The sequence below is a fragment of the Coenobita brevimanus genome, chromosome 94, assembly GCF_032717465.1.
Source record: "Coenobita brevimanus isolate Jiangsu-jjx chromosome 94, ASM3271746v2, whole genome shotgun sequence".
Lineage (NCBI taxonomy): Eukaryota > Metazoa > Arthropoda > Malacostraca > Decapoda > Coenobitidae > Coenobita > Coenobita brevimanus.
This window is the reverse complement of record NC_137047.1, coordinates 27,788,574-27,812,304: the sequence shown is the minus strand read 5'-3', so window position 1 is coordinate 27,812,304 and position 23,731 is coordinate 27,788,574. Positions and strand designations below refer to the sequence as shown.

The 23,731-nt window shown below is 43.2% G+C and overlaps 1 protein-coding gene across 1 annotated transcript in view; it reads right to left on the bottom strand.

Annotated features, from left to right (window-relative positions):
* SH3PX1 (sorting nexin 33-like protein SH3PX1) overlaps positions 1-23,731 on the bottom strand; it is a 323,543-nt gene that overhangs the window by 130,785 nt on the left and 169,027 nt on the right. The window contains exon 7 of the mRNA XM_080282787.1: positions 14,569-14,683. Within this exon, the coding sequence (XP_080138913.1) occupies positions 14,569-14,683 (115 nt within the window). The remainder of the gene's footprint in view (positions 1-14,568; positions 14,684-23,731) is intronic.

Here is a 23,731-nt window from a genome sequence, read left to right as displayed (position 1 = left end):
TTTGCCGAAGATCGTACCCACTGTCATCAACGATTTGCTTCAGCACACCAGTAAATTCATCTGCTGCTGTTGTGTCTGCCTCTGCAGCTTCTCCAAGTGCATGAGCACTTTTGAACGAATGCTGTTTTTTGATGCAGGCAAACCAACCAACACTTGCACTCAACAGCGGTGAGTTTTTACTATTTAACTTGCGTGCAACAGCTTCGAAAATTTCTTTCACCTTCTGCCTTGCCTGGCCTGAAGAAACACACTCCATGTTCACTTTTGTGGTCAATAAACCTCCTTAGATAATGTTCTATTGTGACCCTCAGCTTGCTGCTTGGGTGTACAATATGTGGCACTGTGATCACTGAGCTGTGATGTGCATCTCTGAGGTACGATCTTATTGCATCACGCTTCAACCTTATGCTTCTGACCGCAGATTCACTGATCTTAAACAATTTTCCAACTGCACTTGGGCCTAACCCCAAATGAAGTTTATCCAAAATTTCACCTTTCTCCTTCATACTCAGAGTTTTTTTTTTCCATCCCTACTTCCCTTGCCTGAGGTAGGTTTCCGACCACTACTAGACATAGCACAATTAGTTGCTGTTCCCGACACTGTCCCACACTTCAATATGGAACACAGCTGCTGTTTGTTGTTTGCCCTTGACCGCCACATGTGCGTTTCAAGGTGGAGGGAGGTGAAGGCCACCAAGCATCCTTGAAGCTGATACAGGTTTGCCAAGTGCCCCCTCCCCCTTTTTTTTTTTCACAATCAGTATTTGGTATTTATAATTTTTACCATAAGTAAGCTAAACAAAATGATTTTTTTTAAACTACATACCAGATTCTGTTATGTGATTTATTGGAAAATGTCAAGATTGGGAATATTTCAAAACTGTACCTGTTCCCGCTCAGTGATGTCATAAATCTGGCCGCGGAACAAATGAGCACCATGTTCCAAGGGTTGTAGCCAACAAAATACCGCTAAACACGACAGAGGTGTCCGCTAATGATGAGAGGGTGATATTTTGGCAGTCTCTGCTAAACTTGCAAATCGTTAGACTCGCATTACGCTGAACTCGGGTACCAACTGTAGCGGGTAATTAAGGTACTCCAATCGGACTAAGCCAGTGCAGGTTTACACCCAAACGGTGGTTGGGGTTTATTGCTCACATAATGCCACTCAGGGATGAGTGAGGCTGGTCATTCTCATCTTTAAATGTCAGGACCAACTTACCTAGCCCCGGGCTCCTACGCTCCTCATGGGGCAACAATGGATTAGATGATGTATGTATGTGTGTATGAATGTATACAGTATATACAGCTACTGCAAATTGACTTCAGACCTCCCCCCACAAGGTATTAAAAAACACAGGAATCATAGTATATCACAATGTTTGTTCATGAAATACCATTCATTAATATGAAATCATGTTTCCCTTGTTTTTCAGGACCAGTTGCATGCGTTTTGACAGGGAATCACTTAGATATCTAAAGAAATCTGAGGACATTTCTTTGCACCAAACATTTGTCAGTTCAGTCTTGAGGTTGTCCAGATTGGGTGTCTCCTTCTCTGCCATGATTTTCTCCATCTTTGCCCAGCAGTTTTCTATCGGATTTAGATCCCGATTGTTGCCAGGCCTGTCTAGGACCTCAGTCCGATTATCCTGAAGCCATTTTGTCATCTTTCCTGACTTGTGACATGGAGCTGAATTGTGGATTAAAAAGTCGCACCCCTGAGTAGCAAAAAAGTTTAACAAATTATCTTTCAGAACTTGAATGTACTGCCCACCACTCATCATCAAGTTCTTAGGAAGAAAGTAGAGGCCTCCCCTTCCCATATCACCTCAGAAACACCCTCATACCATTACTGATTGTGGCCGCTTAACAGTCGCCACTGTGTAAGCAGGGTCATATCGACTATGGGAGGTAGGGTGATGAACCTTGGCAGAATGCACCTGGAACACTTGAAAAGTGCTTTTGTCGGCAATCATAAATTTTCTCCACTCATCCAATGTCCAGTGTGCATACTTCTTGGCAATCTGAATGCGCTGGTCCTGCATGCAGTCAGTGAGAAGCGGTTTCTTGGCTGCAGTGCGGCTTGGCAAAACCCAGCTCGATCTGTAAGCGGTGTAGGACAGTTCAAACTGAGACAACTCGTAATAGCTGCTTCAATTCTGCTGCTGTCAGTCAAGAATTCTTGATTACTTCCCTCTTCAGAAGCGTATCTGTACCTCTAGAACTCGTACTCTTCTTTCGACCGCCATGCTTGTGTTCTGGTACGACATCAGGCAGCAGGCCGCCTGCCGCAGCAAGAATCTTCATGACGGTCGACTTTGCGAGTCCAGTACAGTAATCACTCCAATATCCAACGTAATAGAACCATAGGTAGGTCCGGTTATTGGTTTTGTCCGGATATTGGGCCCCAGCTTATGGACTTGTACTTATGGACCCTAACTCAGAGAAACACCTATACAACTCCCTCTGGACATGCATAGCACCTATTTAAGACCCAAATCACACCAATAAGGTACATAAATGACTGAAATAAATGCAAAAGAAACATAAAATGAGGGTTCAGAAGTATGTTCACAAATTAATAAACATTCTGGTACTTATGGACCCTAACCTAGCCTAACTCAGAAAAACACATTCCTTCTGCACATGCATAGCTACTAACACCCTATTCACACCAACAAAGGACATTAAAGAGTGAAATGAGGTAAGTATAGTAGGGAAAAAAGTACAGTATGAAACATTCTGGCTACTTACAGCAAGTCCCTGGCCACCTCGATGAATAACCGCCTCCTCTCGGACTCTGACAGTAAGAACGATTTCCTGAAGCACTTGCAGTACACTCTTCCTGAAGTCTTGCACTGAACTTAGTCAATAACACACAGAAGTCAGTTCTCTTCACAGTGTTCACTTTTGTCCAAATAATGCTCCGTTGTAACTTAGTGTTGCACTTTAACTTTTCCCAATTTTTTAAAATTTTCCAAAGCCAAAACAAACAAGTCTATTTACGTTAAATTTTTTTTCTATTGAGTCTTTTCTCTCACAACTTTAAATCCTTAACACAACACACCATTTTTTTCACTGCACAACACTCAAAATTCCCGTGTGGTCTAGTGGAGAAGTTCTTGCTGTTTATTCACTGTCAGAGTCCGAGAGTATCACTGGCAGGCGACCTAGGGGTGCATCGCTGGGTCGTGGTGATGGCGTACCCACTGCAGAGGACTCTGAAGAAAGCCGCAAACTCACGTCGAGCGGTGACTCCACCATGGCTGATGTGCTGGGCTGTGGCTCGGAGCATGAGGGCCTGTCTTTGGGAGGCAACGGAGTGGAGCCAGGGCTGGGCACAGCGGGGGTCACGGGCCTGAAAAAACTGTCAATGGTTGATTGACGCAATGACCGACGATTCTGACGATTGGTGATGCGCTGCCTGAAAGCACGCACTTCCTCCACGAGTCCCAAGGGCCCCATCTCCCTGTCGCAGTCCGGGTGTTCCAGGTACTCTAGGACGAACTCTAGATGTTCCCGGAGTGCGCTCAGCTTGGGGATGGCTGGAGTAGTGTCCTGCTGAGAGGAGTCTGCATCATCGTCGCCTTCCTCGTCGGAATCTTCAAGTTCGGTACTGACACCAGCAACCGAAGACGCGATCTCGATATCAGACAATGTCTGATACCCAGGATCGCCCTCGTCGTCATCCAACCACTCACGAACATCGTCCACATCTACATCGTCACCGTGCGTACGTAGCCGTGCATGGAAGTCATCCACGTCAAACCCTAGAAAATAGTACTCCACATCCGTTCCGAGAAGCAGACGAGACCAACCATTTTCAAGAGTTTTCATAGGGACTTCCTTCCATGCACTAGCCCAGTTGTACAGCGCAGATTTGATGTTGTAGCGGCGAAGGTTTTCCAAAGTCCGCTTGCCTCGTGTGTCCCGTCCCTCCCTGTGCTCGTCCTCGTCCTCGAGAACAACCATCACCTCGTCCAGGAACTTCCGATGGTATAGGCGCTTTGTTGCCACGATCACTCCTTGGTCCATTGGTTGAATGAGAGCAGTCGTATTAGGTGGCAGAAACATGCACCTAATACGGCCATTTTCAGCAACCAAGTCCTTGTCGCACGGGTGGGCAGGTGCATTGTCGAGTAGAAGGAGAGCCTTTACCTGGTCGCGCGGGATTCCCAGTGTCTTCATCTGGTAATGGATGACCTCCTTGACGAAGTGACGGTGAAACCAGTCTTTGAAGATCACAGCTGTGAACCATGCCTTCAAAGAATGGTACCAGACGACAGGAAGGACATCCATCACCCCACAAAGGCACCGAGGCTGCTTTGCACGGCCAACAACAACGGGCTTAAGCCGGTGCATGCCGTTAGCACTGGCACAACACAAAGCAGATATCCGTTCCTTGGAAAGCTTGCGGCCAGGTACACGCTTCTCCGTCTCCTCGACTAGAGTGTTCGTTGGCAGCGAGCGATAGAATAGGCCAGTTTCGTCAGCGTTGTAGACTTGACCGAGAGTTAGGCCCTCCCTGTCGATCAAGCCTTTCACCTTGTGCCGAAACTCGTCACCTCCATCCTCGTTAGCGTCCAATGCTTCGCCATGTGCTTTACGGTTGGTAAGGCCATGTCGCAACTTGAACGCGAAGAGCCAACCCTAGGATGCCTTGAAGTCTAGGACGTCGTGAAGCCTGGCGAACTTCTCAGCAGCAGCTTCAGCTCCGTTCCACGTACCATCACACCAGCAGCACGTTGCTGTCGATACCAAATCAACGTGGATCGGTCGATTTCTGCAAACTTGGGGGTAAACATAACCTTCCTTTCCACGTTGCGTTTGCTTCTCGACGAGAAGTCAGCCGTGTACTGCATGAGTTCGTCTCAGGACCTCTTGATATCGAACAAAGTAGACCGGGCCAGGTTGTACTCGCGAAGAATGCGGGAAGAAGACCAACCCGCATCCACTTTCTCCAATATCTCCCTCTTCTTTTCCAGAGTCAACACCACTCTCTTCCTTTTCTCAGGTGGCGGGGACGCCATCACCATGACCCAGCGATGCACCCCTAGGTCGCCTGCCAGTGATACTCTCGGACTCTGACAGTGAATAAACAGCAAGAACTTCTCCACTAGACCACACGGGAATTTTGAGTGTTGTGCAGTGAAAAAAACGGTGTGTTGTGTTAAGGATTTAAAGTTGAGAGAAAAGACTCAATAGAAAAAAAATTTAACGTAAATAGACTTGTTTGTTTTGGCTTTGGAAAATTAAAAAAAATTGGGAAAAGTTAAAGTGCAACACTAAGTTACAACGGAGCATTATTTGGACAAAAGTGAACACTGTGAAGAGAACGGACTTCTGTGTGTTATTGACTAAGTTCAGTGCAAGACTTCAGGAAGAGTGTACTGCAAGTGCTTCAGGAAATCGTTCTTACTGTCAGAGTCCGAGAGGAGGCGGTTATTCATCGAGGTGGCCAGGGACTTGCTGTAAGTAGCCAGAATGTTTCATACTGTACTTTTTTCCCTACTATACTTACCTCATTTCACTCTTTAATGTCCTTTATTGGTGTGAATAGGGTGTTAGTAGCTATGCATGTGCAGAAGGAATGTGTTTTTCTGAGTTAGGCTAGGTTAGGGTCCATAAGTACCAGAATGTTTATTAATGTATGAACATACTTCTAAACCCTCATTTTATGCTTCTTTTGCATTTATTTCAGTCATTTATGTATCTATCTTATTGGTGTGATTTGGGTCTTAAATAGGTGCTATGCATGTCCAGAGGGAGTTGTATAGGTGTTTCTCTGAGTAAGGGTCCATAAGTACAAGTCCATAAGCTGGGGCCCAATATCCGGACAAAACCAATAACCGGACCTACCTATGGCTCTATTACGTCGGATATTGGAGTGATTACTGTATATATATATATATATATATATATATATATATATATATATTTTTTTAAGGTTAGACAACTTAGGTTAGGTGAAGCCAGTGCATGAATATGTAAGGTTAGGCCTGTGATAGTAAATTTCAGTTGATTTGAGTAGGTTTTAGAAAGTCCCATTACACTTGATAAACAGACATGGGTGAATTGGGATGAACATTGATACAACAAGAGGGAAAAGAAAATCATCCGTAATCAATCTTTTATCACCATAAAAATGATTAAAATGAATAGTATTTTGGAGTAAACCTTAACTTGATATAACTTCCCACCATCCTACATTCGTTCTATTTTATGCAGGCAGTTTGGGTGGGGCGATTTGGGATCTCACACTGTTAGCTCTGTTGTCACATCGCCCCCAACACACGCGTAATTATTTGTGTTCACCTCTCTCTCTCTCTCTCTCTCTCTCTCACTCTCCTATTTTAAGCTAGTAACTACTTATAAATGAATTTTAAACACTCTGTATAGATGTAATTCAATAAAAAAGCTATAGTATAGTATAAATCTCATATGACTTGTCAGCGCTGCTTTTGCGACGATGTCAGGTGGTGACACGAGGGACAGCCCTGCGTGAGTGGGTCATACTCAGTCAGTCTCCCGCCATGGGAGCTATAAAAAAAAATGCACCTATAGACTTTTACCTCAGGGGTGGTGTTGAAAAAAAGTCGAAAACAAGAGAGAAAATAAAGAAAATAAAATTAGTAGTAGTTAATATAAATATGAGTGAGAGAGAGAGAGAGAGAGAGAGAGAGAGAGAGAGAGAGAGAGCACGTGTGTGGCGACGATGTGACAACAGAGCTAACAGACTGAGGTCCCAGAGCGCCCCACCCAAACTGCCTTCATAAAATAGAATGACTATAGTGCAAAATTCTGCCAGCACCATCCAAGAGTTAAGCACAGGTCTAGATGCAGAATTTCATGAGCTTTCTCGTGGTCTCTTCAGAATTTCGATACGACCAATAATATTCAAATAAATTGCAAAAAAAAATTTAAATTCACCATTCTTTCCTCTTTCTTCTGCCTATGGGTGACTCTACACTGAGTGACAAGTCAAATGGTTTCCTGTACACCAGGAAACTATTTACTACGCTGGATGGTAACCATATAACCAAATTTTGGCGCCTGGTGGTTTAGTAGGTAATTATTGTGCTCCAATTGGATTGAGCCAGTGAAGGTTTATATCCAAGGGGTGGTTGGGGTTTACTGCTCACATGATGCCACTCAGGGATGAGTGAGGTTGGTCACCCTCATCTTAAATGTCAGGACCAACTGCCTAGCCCCGGGCTCCTACGCTCCTCATGGGGCAATGTAGGATTAGATGATGGATGGATGCACCAGCACGAAGGAGGGGAGGGACTGAGGGAATGAGGGGGGAGCCGGGAGGGTATGGAGGAGGGACGGGAGGAGGGGGGGGAAGCAAGGCTGTGGGCAGGATCTTCACCCTTCTGTCATGAAACAGACGGGCGTTTTTACCGTACATTTACTTGCGGCTTGTGGTCTTTTAGACCCATGATGGCTACTCGGGAACAAAACTCCCGGTGACCGGGCAACTTTGGACATTCAGCAGAGAGGCGGATGCCCGCTGTCACCGAACATGTACTTGTGGCTTGTGGTCTGTGTTCAATGCATGGTGGCAGTTCGGAAAGACTTACCTCGATGGCTGCGCGACTTTGCACATTTGGTGGGGAAGCATACGGACGTTTTGACACTACTTGTGGGTTACAGTTGTATTACTCGGGTGCTGGAGGTTCGTTGGGAGTGACTGGACCAGCACACAACTTTGACCATTCAGTACAGGGGTGGATGGACATTTTAGTTCTGGTTGTGGACTATGGCCTATTTTCCGCTCGCAGCTCGAGCCCAGCAGCCATGATACCGAATGTTCGAAAATGTCAGCTGGCGGGCTGAAGTTCTCCGGACTTTTACTTCATAATAGCAAGTAAATATGAATAATAGTTAAAAAGAGCCATGGTCCAGTATCCAGATAATGAACAGGTCCGAATACTGCATGTCCAGACAAATGAGGCACATGTATTTATAAAGCTCATCCTGCCATGCGGTAGAGAACAATGATTATTCATCATCCATCATGTACTGCACAGCAAATTCTCATCGTCATCACGGGTGACTGCCCTGTACAGTACAGTACACTATACAGTACTGTACCCAGAACTGCTCATATATAATCATGTCATGTCTGGTAAGGATGTATTAATGTGCCACTAAATGCATTTACGATTTTGTAGGTATTGTAATAGGAATAACTAAAACATTCAAATCCGTGACATCTGTGGTAAGTTTGGGCTATTCGCGGAATTCAATATTCATGGCGTGTTCTGGTACATAACCCCCATGAATAGCGGGATCTGACTGTGGGGAGCCAGCTAGACACCAAGCAGTGTGGAAAGCCTTCATTAGGTGACCAAGGCCGATGCCTGCAAGCATGCTAAAGCCTTTATTAATGATACGACATGAAAAGGACTCCAATCACTAGTACCTGCAACTGCCTTTAACCCCTAAAGTACTAAGCTCGTCGATCAAGCTTGTTGCGCAATTTCTTAAAAGGATGAGCAACGCCGATCATGCAACAACCATAAAAAACTGGCAGCAGCTGGCTCCACCCCAGCTGTGATGTAGATGGCTTCTAACCATCCCGAACTAAGTGTTGGACACACCGGAGGGGGAACCCAGGCCCGTACCCAGGCGATGGAGGGTGTACCCCCCACCTCCCTCTCACCACATCCCTTAACCCCACTACCTTGTTACTACTCTACCTCCTACCATTCTTACCACCACCACCACCCCTCCCACACCCTCCTCATGCATCCCCTCCCCTCCCATGTGGATCCCCCCCCCCATGTCAACCCCCCAAGTCATCTGGGAGGGAGGGTATTTCCCCCCTACCCTCCCTCCATGTCCCTGTACTCCACTGGGGTCCTTCCTTTGTGTCTTGTGGTGGTCTCCTCCCATCCCTCCATCCCCATACACCCTCTCCTGGCCTTACCACCTCCCACCACCACCATCCACCTCCACCCCCACCCCCTAGCACGCAGTATCTTGACCTCCCGGCCTCGAATATTTTGCGTATTTTATACGCTTTATGGTACGTGTTTTTGAATCATTACCTGTACTTTATTCGTCTCTTTGCATACAGATATGCACACCACAATTATTTTAGCTGTCTTTATTCGAAATCCACTCAAAAAAGAAATTTTATTTTCCTTAGCTAGATTTCACAGCTTGGAGGGGAGGGGAGGAGAGTGGGGAAGGGAAAGGGGGGAGGAGAGGTTAGGCAAGGGGAGGAGAAAGGAGGGGAGGGAAGGGAAGGGGAGGGAGGGGACTGGAGGTATGGGGAGGGGAGAGGAGGGAAGGATAATTTTTACTATTTATCATATTTTTATTGGGGTGGTTCATGACCATTTCCCCTAGCTAGATTTGACAGTTTGGCGGGGAGGGGAGGGGGGCGGGGAGGTTAGGCAAGGGGAGAGGAGAGGAGGGGAAGGGAAGGGAAGGGGAGGGAGGGGTTGGAGGTGTGGGGAAAGGAGAGGAGGGGAGGATAATTTTTACTATTTATCATATTTATTGGGGGGTTTGTCACCATTCTATTTTTCTCTAAGCACATTACAATGGTTTATAACATCTGTACACACCAAAAAAAAAAATTGATTTGTGATTTTTGTATGTATTTTTGTGAAGAAAACAGGTGCGAGCAGCGTATTTTCTTTCTAGCCGGGGCCATGACAGGTAACTATTATCAACTTTGACAGGCCATAGCTCGGTAACTATTGGGTCTAGGAAGGTGGGGTTTGCGTTTTCGGGTGTGTAAATTGAAGCTCTATAAATCAGGCATAAAACTTTAAGCCTTTGAGAAAGTTGAAAAATTGGCCAGTCTTTGCATCCTGTGGGGTAGTCGAGGCTGGAGAATTGCGTACCCTAGGGGTTAACCTATGCTGTGTGAGGGATGTAGATTCACTTTCCCCCTTAACTGCCAGCAATGTACATCTACGTCCTGCAACACTGAGAAGTCACTGCAAGCAACCTAAGTAAAATGGAGGGTAATAACGTATCTTGCTAACTTCAGACATTTTTCTGCTACACTAATACACTGATTTAGGAATGCGGGAGGCAAGTGACGGTCTTCACAGGCTCAAAGCCACTCTGTTCCCTCAGTAACCTAGATGATATCAGAGGTCAAGTGGCACCAACCTGACTTGATTCAACCAACTTTCTGGCTTTGATGATTACTTTTATTAGTACCAGGGATCTTATATTGATGTATTAAGCCCATTTAGCCAGAAAAAAAAAAAAAAATCCAAAATCAGTTCACAGGGTCATAGCCGCTCTGCTCTCTCAGTAACCTTGAAGATTTCAGGGGTCAAGTGACACCAACGCAACTTGATTCAACCAACTTTCTGGCTTTGGTGATTACTTTTATCAACGCCAGGGATATATTAAGCCCATTAAAAAAAAAAAAAAAAAAAAAAAAAAAAAAAAAAGGCGGGTGTAGTGGGGTATAATTCCCCCCCCCCAGCGTGGAAGAAATTGAAAGACGGAAGAGAGAGTTCCATGTAGAGAGGAAGAGAGAGGTGAAAAGATTAGTAAGAGTAAGAAGAGAGTGGATGAGGAATTTGGAAGGAATTTGAGTGTAAAATGGAGGGAATGTAAGAAAATGTTCTGGAAAGAGGTAAAGAGAGTTAGACAAGGGGGCAATCAAGTTTGTCAGGGAGTGAATGATAAAAATGGTAGATTACTAGTGGAGATGGGAGAAAAAGTGAGCACATAAGGAGAACACTTTAAGGAACTCGAACACAGAGAATGAAAGTAATGCGAGTATAAGTGGCTGGGGAATGGCTAGGAGAAGGAAGGATATGAGAAGAAAGGAAGAAATCAGTAGGATGGAAGTTGTGGAAGCAGTGAAGAAAGTTAAAATGGAGAAATCCCAAGGAATTGACAGAGTGTGTGGTGAAATGCTGAAGCATGGGGAGAGATTATAGAAGAATGGATGTGGAAGATGTGTAGATTGGCCTGGATGGAAGGTAGAGTCCAGGAGGATTGGAAATCAGGTATAATTATTCCCTTGTACAAAGGAAAAGAGGAAAAAAGAAGTGTGTGGTAATCATACGGACATTTGTCTTCTTAGTGTACAGTAATATGAAAAGTATACAGTAGGATACTTATTGACAGAGTTAGGAAAATAACAGAGGAATTAGTTGGAGAAGTACAGGGAGGGTTTTAGGAAGGGAAGAGGTGGTGTAGATCAGATATTCATTCTTAGATCTTTAGTGGAAAAGTTTCTAGAGAAGGGAAAGAAGTTGTAAGTAGTCTTCATGGATTTGGAGAAAGCATATGACAGGGTGGATAGACAAGGATTGTGGAATGTACTAAGAATATATGGAGTAAATGGGAAGTTGTTGAAGGCTGTGAAGAGTATGTGTGAGGGTGCGAAGGCTGCAGTGCGTGTGGATAGTGAACTCAGTGAACTTTTCTGCTTGAAGGTTAGATTGAAACAAGGATGTGTCATGTCTCCATGGTTGTTTAATCTGTACATGGATGGGGTTATAAAAGAGATACAAGGTAGGGCAGTGGATGTTGGAGTGGCCCTAATGAGAGAGGGTAGTGTTTGGAAACTCCCTGTACTGTTGTTTGCAGATGGTACTGTGCTGTTAAGTGAAGACAATGGGGAGCTGCAAGGCTTGATGGATGAGTTTGGGAGAGTATGTAAAAAATGGAATCTAATGGTGAATGTTGGGAAGAGAAAAGTTATGGGCTTTGTGAGAAGCGAAGTCAGTGAATGTACAGTAAGTTTGGATGGGGAGGAAATGGAAAATGCAAGTGCATTTAAGTATTTGGGTAGTGTGAAGAGTAAGGATGGAAGTTTGGAGGGTGAAGTGCTTGAAAGGGTACAACAAGGAAGAAAGGTTGCTGGTTCCTTGAAAGCAGTGATAAGAAACAGGGAAGTGAGCATGGAAGTGAAAAAGTTACTACATGACAGTATTGTGATACCAACTCTAACTTATGGATGTGAAGCTTGGATCTTGCTGGAGGGACAGAAGTCACGAGTGATGAGTTATTTGAGAGGAGCATGTGGAGTCACATGGAGAGATAGACTGACGAATGAGGATGTCAAGGAGCATTGTGGTGTGGATGTGATAGGAAGTGTTAGGAGAAACACTTTAAGGTGGTTTGGCCATGTGGGGAGGATGGAGAGTAAGAGGCTGATTAGGAGAGTGTATGTGAGTGAGGTGGAAGGGGGGAGAGGGAGGGGGAAGCCAAGGATGAGGCGGAGGGATGGAGTGGAGAAGTATATGAGAGAGGGTGGTGTGAGCTGGGAGCAGGGCAGTGAAACTGCAGGGGACAGGGCAACATGGAGGCGATTTGTTTGTGGCCACCTCTACGGGATTAAGGCATCTGACAATAGATAGATAGACAGAACTCTCTTGTAATCAGGCACTTACTCATACCTAGGTTTAACACTGCTCTCTGTGAAATTAAGTTAAATATGACTATACGATGATCACTAGTTCATTCATTTATTCATCATCTAATCCAGTGTTGCCCCTTGAGAAACGTAGGAGCACAGAGCTACGCAAGCTGGTCCTGACATTTAAGATGAGAGTGACCAGCCTCACTCATCCCAGGGTGGCATTACACGAGCAGTAAAACCCAACCGCCCCTTGGATATAAACATGCACCGGCTCAATCCAATCGGAGCACCTTAATTTCCTACTAAACCACCGCGTGCCACAATTTGGTTATAACCAACCAGTATAATAAATGGTTTCCTGGTGTACAGGAAACCATTTGGCTTGTCACCCAGTGTAGGGTCACTCAGGGACAGAAGGAAGAGGAAGGAATGGAAGAAAGTACGACAAAGGAGAAAGGAATGATAGAAGGATAGAATCACTAGTACTGTACTAAATTTTCTTACTGCAACATTGCTCATTAAGAGTCCTGATGACACCAAAACAAAATGTAAATATTTTCTCCTTGATAAAACCTTAACCCAGTCAATCCATGGACGCATTTAAATTTTATGCTTTCTACAACCACAAAAGTGACCAAACTGTTAGCACTTCTGGCAGCAGCAGGATTTGAATCCTGGTGTTGGCAGCTGATGCTACTTGACTTGGGTGTCCATCTACCTTACAAGAGATGGTACAGTGATATCTCGAATTTCGATGGACATGCATACTGAAAAATCGCAATGAAATTCAAATAATCTAAATTTAAATTGAACTTCTTATGGGAAAAATTAGTTTGGGTCCAGGGCCTCCGAACCTCACTACGTAAAATCATGACTTTTTGCCCACACCCCCTGTAAACTTTATGAACTATAACTGTGGTTAAGTAACTGTATGCATTGTATTGCCATACTGTAGTGCAGAATACGGATTTTATCCATGTCAGCAAGTTTATACTTCATGTATTTCTGCCCCTTCCAGTATTCCCTTTCCTCCTTCGGCTGCGAAGATTTAGAGGTGCCAGGCTGCTGTTGTCCATTACCACTGCTACCCAAAGAGCCACTCTTGCTTGCCATCTTGAAACAGGTAAGTTGCAACGAAAATACAACAAAAATACCTACAACAAAATTGCAGCGAAATGCACATCCACACATGGAAGGTACAGGCTGAAACTGCGGCGTTTGGCTGTAAAGGGCTGGCAGGACAGTCGCAAGATGGCCGCCAACAATAGAACATCACCTTGCACATGGCTTGTTGTTGTTGTTGTTGTTGGCACCTACTCCCATCCAGGAGTTCTTGTTTTTAAACAAGATGGCCTTTTTTTTTCTCAGTCTCTATTGTATATTTCTATGTTGCTCCTTATACTCATACTTACTTCTCTTCGTTTCAGTATTCTGCCCACTGTATTTGCTACCACCTGCAATTCATTTTGTTTTAGTATTTCTATTATTGATTCTTCTCTTTTAATTTCTCGTCATATCTTCATATGCTTCACATATGAATAAATGATGACGATTTTCATTCTCTTCTTCACACGTCACACATTAGGTTAGGCTCATACTTTTTATTATAATTTTCCTTCACTTCTACCATTTTGGTTTGCATCAAAAATATTATATTTGCTTGTTCTGGTTAAAGTCGGGCCCCGAAAGCATCGAAAAATGCGATTTTGGCATTGAAAAGTGCGATGGGTGAACCATTTGTAAATGCATCGAAATTTGAATCGTCGAAATCAAAACCATCGAATTTCGAGATTTCACTGTAGTTAAAATAAGTCCCTATTGTAACACCCTGGAGAGGTAACTGGATTATGTACTGACCTTCTATCCGAGGATAGAATAACCTGCTACTGGCTATAAGGCCTAAGCAATGGATATGAGTACTGCAGCAAGTGCCCCATGGTGTCTGCTCCCACTTTTACTTTTTACCCCCAGATAATTTTATTCAGATTAGAAGATACTTTTGAAATTCATGGGTAAAGAACTGACTTCACTTACCCCTTTCATGTTAATACATAAGGTCTCTCTTAAGATTATCAAAATCATAAGAGGTACCAAGATTAACAATGAATATGTCAATGGACTGATTGGATTAAATGAGTATCTAATATAAATCAGTTAACAAACAGGATGCATCATGTTATTGGAAATCCACAAGTGTACTGAAAACCAACCTGATATTTGTTTCTCTGGTAGTGGTGGTATAGGGATTAGAGGAAACTTTTCACTAAGGCGACCCTGAATCCAGTCAAAATGCTTATATCTTCTTGATACAGGCTGAGAAGCAAACTGAAAAAGTAATAATGATAAATAATTAGTTCTGCTGTCTTTTCAATTTACAAAAATTACAGAAATTACAATGAAATTCCACTCTTACAGGGTACATGCTTCTCTAAAATTATTTTTTAAAGACTGAAATAGTTTCATTCGTTTCATTTCACTTTTAAAGGCTCCAACATGCTTCCATGCGTCGGCCTTGGTCACCTAATGGCAGATTTCCACGCTGCACGATCTATTGCAGCCTCCCTGTTCAGTCCCTTAACCCTGAGGTCACATTTAATGACCTCGTCCCATGTCTTTCTCGGTCTACCCCTCATAACCCCACCCCCAATATTAACACTTCTCACCTTCCTCACCCAATTATTATCCCCCATCCTCTCCACATGTCCAAACCATCTCAATCTACCTCTCCACATCACAAAACCTGTACACTCCAGTCCCATCCTACCTCTCAACTCTTCCATCATAAACCCAGTCCCCCCGGGCCCTGCACGCAGGGACACACTACACATCCACCTAGTCACTGTCATTTCTGCATGTCTGAGCCAGTGAATATTCTCCTCCTTTATTGCCTAGGTCTCACTACCATACACCATTACACTCCTAACACATGCTGCATACAACGACCCCTTAGCATGTTGGGAGAGCCCTCTCAATGTCAGAAGAGGCAAGAGCTCCCTGAACTTCTTCCAACCACTTTTCACCCTAGCCACAGAGCTAGCTCCAGCCCCACCTCCAGCACATAACATGTCTCCCAAATAACAAAACTCTTCCACACACTCAAGAGATTCACCAGCAGGTTCAATCCTTTCATGCCTGACAATCTCCTCCTGCTCTCTCCAACACACCGTACACATAAAATCTGCATTATCTCGCAGTCTACCTCTGATACCACTACATCTCTTGTGCACCCATTTATCACAAACACCGCACAAGATAGAATTATTTCCCACGCCCTTGTGGCAAACTGCAAATGGCAACTCTCCCTCGTCTTTGACAGTACCGCCACCAACCCTAGATATCATCACTTTTGTTTTATCTGCATTTACCCTTAAGCCCTTGTGCCCCATACCATCTCTCCACTTCCTAAACCTTTCCTCTGCCTCCCTTTCATTCTCTGCAATCAACACCAAATCATCAGCATACATCTCCCACGGGAGTCCGTTTCTAAAGTCACGTGAGAGGGCTTCGAGTACCATGATAAACAACATGGGACTCAAAACTGACCCCTGATGCACACCAACGTTCACAGAAAACTCATCACTCAAATCACCATGCACTCTTACCTGGGTGCGATCACCCACATACATAGCCATAACCACCCTAACCAGCCACTCCTCCAAGCCAAGCTATCTCATTCCCCACTTCACCACCTCTCTAGGGACTCTGTCAAAGGCCTTTTCCAAATCAACAAAAACAAAATACAGATCCCTTCTCCTATCAATATATTTTTCCTGAAGCCGTCGAACAATGAATATGGCATCAGTGGTCCCCCTACCTGGCATAAACCCAAACTGCATCTCATCAATATTCACTCTTTCTCTAATCATACCTTCTAAAACTATCTCCATTACCTTCATTATCTGATTTAAAAGCTTTATACCCCTATAATTTCCTCTTTCCAGGGCATCACTCTTCCCTTTATACACATTTACAATTACACTCTTCAGGCAATCATGTGGGACAACACACTCATAAATAATCATATTTATCAGGTCAATGACTAACCTCACCCCTATATCGCCTGAGGCCTTCAACATTTCAGCAGTCAACCCAGACACACCTGCTGCCTTCCCCACCTTCATCCTGCCTATTGCCTCACTCACAGTAGCAGCATCAAAGGCCAAGGGCCAAACACTGGATCTGCTGGCTCCAAACCTTCCATGTCCCAGTCAAACTCCTCATTCAACAACCAGCTATAATAGTCTCTCCATGCATCTTTAATATCCTCACTGTTCACCACTACCCTTCCTTCATCATTCTTCACACACTGCTCACCTATAATATCCCGATTATCCCTCTTCATCTGATTTGCCACCTTAAATATCATATTTTTCCTTTCCCCATGATTCAGGTTATCAAGTAAAAGTCTCTGTATACCTGAAAACGATGAAAAATGAAAACAATCTGACATTCAAGTGTAATATAAAAAATAATAATAGATACAAAAAACTGCCTAAATTCTGTGAAAAACTGTACTAGAAATTAGTATTGATGCCTAAAAGTATTCTCTACAACAATGTCTATACATCTGCAGATGGTCTGAGCAAGAAAAATGAATGAAATTAAAAAAATTATGTGGTAGGTGGGGGCACCAATCATCCACCCACTCAATGTAATGTTGCCTTATGGTCTCTACACTGGGTGACATGCCAAATGGATTCCTCTACCCAGGAAAACTATTTAATACACTGGGTGGTAACTACATAACCGGGGTTTTTGGCAGGGTTAAGTGTACCCCAGATTCCCCTATCTAAAATCACTAAATCATGTCAGACATTTCGGAAAGCCTCGGAGGGCCCAATACATGTCCAGGGCCCGAACAAAATAGGCAGATTCGCATGGCCATGTGGAATGTGAGAGGTGTGAATGATGGTGGAAGTAGTGAATGTGTTCAAGACAGCAAGGCATGCTGTGCTGGCATTGTGTGAAACAAAAATGAAAGGGTGTGAAATGGAGGAGTTGGAGGGTGTAAAATGTGTAAGGTCAGGCATGAATGGGCGAGGAAGATGCAAGGAAGGAGTTGCTTTGCTGAGGAATGAAGTGTGGCAGAGCGGAATGAGAGATGTGTCAGGACAGGATGTATATATGTTAAGTTCAAGTCTGAGAAGGTGAAAGTGGCAGTGATTGCAGCATATACACAGTGTGATGACAGGAGTAATACAGAGAAAGGTTTTGCGATGAGCTGCATGTAGTAGTAGGAGAAATGCCCAGGAGTTATAATGTGTTTCTAATGGGCAACATCAATGGGAGAGTAGACACTGGTGCTGTGAACGATATAATGGGTAATAATGGAGTACCAGGAGAGAATGATAATGAGAAGAGACTGAAGGACATGCAAGGAAAGGAGGTTGTGCATTTGTAATTCTTATTTCAAAAACAAAGATGCACATAAATATAGGTACAGAGGGAATGGAGACGTGTTGAAAGGAGCATGATTGAATATGCGCTCCTAGAGAAATCGATGCTGGGAAGTATTGCTGAAACGAGGGCAGTGAGAAGCTCATGTGGAGGTTTGTCAGATCATATGACTGTGGTACGCAAGCTCAAGCTGAGATGAGTGAGGTGGACTAAGAGAGAGAGGAGTTGTCAGGGAGAGAGACTGATTGTCAACAAGCTGAGGAATGGCAGATGAATACAGGGTCAAAGGATGGGAGGAGTTAGAATCAGTGAATTGGAATGAAATGGATCTGGACAACTTGTCGAATGAATATAGGGATTCCTCTGTTGGGAATGATAAAGGAGACAGGGCGACATGGAGGCAACTTGTGGTGCGGCAAGAGTAACAACAAAGAAGAATGATAGGGCATGGTGGGATGAAAAGGTTAAAAGAGCTGTGAAGGAAAAGAGGAAGAAGTGGCTAGACTGGATACAGAACAGGGTTTCAGTTAAAATAAGAACTGAATATACTGAGAGCAAGAAGCACGTTGTTCAATCTCTATATGGATGGGGGTTATAAAAGAGATACAAGGTAGGCCAGTGGATGTTGCAGTGGCCCTAATATGAGAGTTGGCAGTGTGTGGAAACTCCCTGTACTGTCGTTTGTGCATGACACTGTGTTGTTAAGTGAAGACAAAGGAGAGCTGCAAGGCTTGGTGGATGATTTTGGGAGAGTATGTAAAAAATGGAATCTAAAGGTGAATGTAGGGAATAGTAAAGTTATGGCCTTTGAGAGAAATGAAGTCAGTGAATGTACAGTGGGGTTGGATGAGGAGGAAATGGAAAATGTGAGTGCATTTAAGTATTTGGGTAGTGTGATGAGTAAGGATGGAAGTTTGGAGGGTGAAGTGCTTGAAAGGGAACATCAAGGAAGAAAGGTTGCTGGTTTCTTGAAAGCAGTGATAAGAAACAGGGAAGTGAGCATAGAAGTGAAAAAGTTATTGCATGACAGTATTGTGATACCAACTCTAACGTATGGAAGTGAAACTTGGACGTTCTTGGAGGAACAGAAGTCTAGAGTGAGAGCAGTGGAAATGAGTTATTTGAGAGGAGTATGTAGAGTTACATGAAGAGACAGACTGACAAATGAGGAAGTAAAGGAGCCTTGTGGTGTGGATGTGGATGTGATAGGAAGTGTTAGAAGAAACACACTAAGGTGGTTTGGACATGTGGAGAGGATGGAGAGTGAGAGACTAATGAGGAGAGTGTATGTGATAGAGATGGAGGGGGGGAGAGGAAGGGGGAGGCCAAGGATGAGATGGAGGGATGGAGTGGAGAGGTATATGAAAGAGGGTGGTGTGAGCTGGAAGCAGGGCAGTGAAATGGAAGGAGACAGGGCGACATGGAGGCAACTTGTTTGTGGCCACCCCTTATGGGATTAAGGCATCAGGCAACTGATAGATAGACAGAAGAAGCATGTAATGAGAGGAAAAAGAAGATAGAAGAAGCATGTGAAGAGGAAAAAGGAGGAGGTAACTTATGAGCTAGGAAGAAAAGTGAATGCAAATTACTCTGAAAATACATAGGAAGTTATTCTGGAAAGAAGTGCAGAAATGTAAGTGACAGTGAAAAGAAGTGTGAAAGTGTGAAGAATGTAAGTGGTAGAGTATTAACCCATGGGGATGAAGTAACGACCAAACCAGATGGAAAGAACATTTTGAAAGTCTGATGAATGGGAATGGAATGAGCAAAGCAACCACTACCATGATTGGTTTTGGGGGTGTACAGAGAAGGAATGCAGTGCCAAGAAAAGTGACACTCACAGAGGTGAAGAATGCCGTGAAGCAGCTGAAAAAGGAAAAGGAGCTGGGGTTGATGAGGTGTATGCAGAGATGATTGTATATGTAGTGGAGACAGCGAAATGAAGTGCTTGTTGGATATATATAAGAAGGTATGGGTGAGTTAAACTGTGCCAGTAGAGTGGAAAAAGGCAGTGCCTGCACCCCTATACAAAAATACAGGTGAGCGAAATGAGTGCAAGAATTATCGTGGCATAAGTCCACTGAGTGTTGTAGGGTAAGTATATGGAAGAATTATGATACAGAAAGTAAGAGTGATATCAGAAGTCAAAGTAAGTGACGAACAGGGTGGCTTTAGGAGTGAAAGAGGATGTGTGGGTCAAATATTTGCAGTGAGACAGATAGTGGTGAAGGTTTGTGGGAAGGACTATAAGGTGTTTAAGGCATTTATGGATCTGGAAAAAGCATACAACAAAGTAGACAGAGAAGGATTTTGGAAGGTTTTGCACATGTATGGTGTAATGTAGATGGTAAGCTGCTAGGTGCTGTGAAGAGTTTTTATGATGGTCGTGAGGCATGTGTAAGGGCAAATGGACATCTAAGTGCATGGTTCACAATCAATATGGGTGTGGGACAAGATTGTGTGATGTTCTCCATGGTTGTTCAATAAACTGTATATATGGATGGGGTGATGAGACAAGTAAAAGCACGAGTAATGGAGAGAGGGATGGCATTGGTAATGAAAGGTGATGGATGGAATATCTCAAATTTGATGAACGTTGATGATGCAGTGCTACCTGCAAATACCAGACAAGAACTTGGTAGACTAGTTTTGTAGAGTCTGTGAGCATTGTGCCTTGAGAATAAATATAGAAAAGGGTAAATTAATGGTTATTGAGAGAGAAGGTGACTCTCAGTGTGATGTTACAATGAATGGAGAGAGAATGGAACGGAGAGGGATCAAATACCTGGGTACAGTGACACAAAAGAGAGGAAAATGTGCAAAAGAAGTGGAAAGTAGAGTGACATATCGAAGGAAAGTAGCTGATGCTATGAAGGCCTTGAAAAGAAACAGAAGCTTGAGTGTTGCACCTGCACAAGGCTTACATGAAGGAGTGCTAGTGCCAACATACAGGTATGAGACCATGGAATGGCATGAAAATGAAAAGTCAAGAGTAACAGCAGTGGAGATGGGACTGCTGAGGAATGTACGTGGAGTACTGAGAGTGGACAGGATAGGGAATAATGATTCATGAAAAATTGGGAGTGAGGAGGACTGTGGACATCTGAACTGAAGAGAATGTACTGAGATGGTATGGTCAAGTGGAGTGAATGGATGACAACAGTGTGGTGAAAAAGGTATATCTGAGCGAATTTGAAGGAGGAAGGAGGCGAGGCAGGACAAGAAGAAGGTGAAGGGATATGGTGGATGAGCGTGTGACAAAGAGAGGTATAGAAGCTGGTGAAGCTAAGGGACTGAAAAGAGATCGAGTTGGCTGGATGAATTTTGTGCAGAGCAGCAAATGACCAGGGATTTGGGATCCTTTTTTAACATGACAGCGTTCAGACTGGCTCTATCAGATAAGTATAGGTAAGGCTACAAAACATGTTGAATATTTTTTGGCCTATCACATGGAGCCAGGATTTCGTGGGCTTGGATGATGAGTGAATAGAAGCGTGGCCCACTGAATTAGGCGAACTTTGGCTGTCTAAACGTTGCTACTCCTCACCCCGCCCTAGAGTGGGAATGGAGGTCTGGATGATGATAATGATGATGAAAAGTTAATTGATAATTAGTACTAGAAGCATTTTTTAAAATACAGGTAACTCGCACGGAACACGATCTCACGGAACGCGCTCGCAATTATACACGGTAAGGGCTGGGATACATAAAAGACAACGTAAGATTAAAAAACCATTATGAAAACTACAAATTAACGCAGGAGAGGCCTTTGAAAGATCAAATCCTCGAACGTCACCGCAGCGCGCGGTTTGTTTTGATTACGTGACGATCTAGGCGGGAAATTATTCAGTGAGTGAGACATTCCCGAGTACAGTAGCACAGTATTTGTAAGTTAAATATTTACAGTACTGTACTGTTCTGGTAAGTTTATGTGCAACTTAAAGTACTATTAAATAACGTTAAAGCAAGAAATAAAGTCTTCTAACCAGTTTACCTGATAGGCGTCAGAATATTGCCTTTTTTATTTGTTCGTTTTTTCCACAGTGCTGTTCAGTATTTGTAAGTTAAATATTTACTGTTCTCGTATGTACTGTACTTGTAAGCACTTAAATAAAGTTAAATCATTAAATAAAGCCTTGTAACCAGATAACCCGAATTATATGATTACCCATGATCGGCGTCGGAATATTGCCTTTTTTGTTTGTTCGTTAAACTCTTACTGTACTGCTTTTCTACAGTACTGTATTTGTAAGTTAAATATTTACTGTTCTGGTATGTACTTGTAAGCAATTAAAGCATTAAATAAAGCCTTGTAACCAGTTAACCTGATTTATATGATTACCCATGATCGGCGTCGGAATATTGCCTTCTTTTTGTTTGTTCGTTAAAGAGTTATAATAAGAGAAAAATACATTTTTGTCTTGGTATCTTTACCTATTTGCTCAGGTTTGCTGTAATGGTTTGCAACTTGTAGAAAACTGTGAAAACTTTCGGGAAGTGAACGAAAATCTGGGACATGACCGACTTCACCGTCTTATGTATCATCTATCAGTTCACCACCGGCTATCGTGATGAGTGGATGTACGATTTTTTCGCTCGTGGCCATGCCTAACCACACATAGTTACACCCATTATCTCGACCCAGACAGAAAATACAACCTTTTTCCTCCCTTGCAAAACACAAACAACCACCCTGTTTACGAGACAGCAATATATATTGCGAAAATAACAAGGTAAAATGATAAAGATGAACGTAAAATGATTGAGAAAGATGAACATGTTATGACGGAAGAAATTCGTTTTCCCTGTCTGTAAACGTATTTATTTCTGCTTTGTATCTGTATTCGTAATAATTAGACTTATTGTTAGTTCTGAAACTGCATTTCGATTCTATTTTTAGCCATTCTCGTGGTGTGGGAGCTGGAAGTTGTGACACAACTTCCTTATTGCTAATCCGACTGACCCTCGACTTTATTCTCCCGTGGCAGAGTCTAGCCTTGGAGGACGTGCAGTTTTCTCATTTAGGACTGAAAATTCAACTCTCGCTCCCTTTTCCAAGCATGGACACAACGATAACGTAAAAAATAACTCGAAACTACCATAAACATATATCAAAAAGGTGAAAATGTATTCATAACATTTTTTTTTTCCAGCCATTCCTAACAGATTATGTACTGAAATCATTCGATATCACAGTACTGCATTTCTAAGTTAAATATGTACTGTTCTGGTATGTACTTGTAAGTTAAAGCACTGGTACCAGTTAACCTAATTTATTACCTATGATCGGCGTCGGAATGTTTCCTTGTGTTTACGTACAGTATTTGTGTGTTGAAGTTTTGCTCAGGAGTACTGTATTTGTGAGTTATAACATTAAATAAACCTTCTAACCACTTAAAGTGCTTTCTAGTGACAGATAACAGCAAAACAACACATTTGGGGGGTCTAGGGAGCAAAATACGGAGTAGTTTAAATATACGCGATTTCGCACCTAACACGACACGGTAGGAACGAAACCCTCGTGTTCCGTGCGAGTTACCTGTACTGATTTATGCTGAATTAACATTTCCTTAGACATTCAACTTGTCTTTTACATTTCTTGACTCCTTTTTCTTCTTTTTTTTGGGAAGATGACTGACTAGCAAAAAAAAATCATAATCAACATCACCATCATCACTGTATCATTATCAATCATCCATCCAATCCTTTACTGTCCCATCATAAGCATAGGGGCAGGGGATACACAGTCTGGAAACTTACATAAAGTGACACCCCCACAAACATAAGCAATGATGTAATGGGCTGATGGATGAATGGCAGTATGCAGTTTATTTTTCCTGCAATATCCCATGTGCAGTCACACTGAGTTTAGAGAGTTAAATTATAACAAAGAACTGAGAATTTTGAAGAATGAAGTACACCCCAACACACTCTGTTATGAGGATTTTGTAATGTAATATTAAACACAAGAGGACA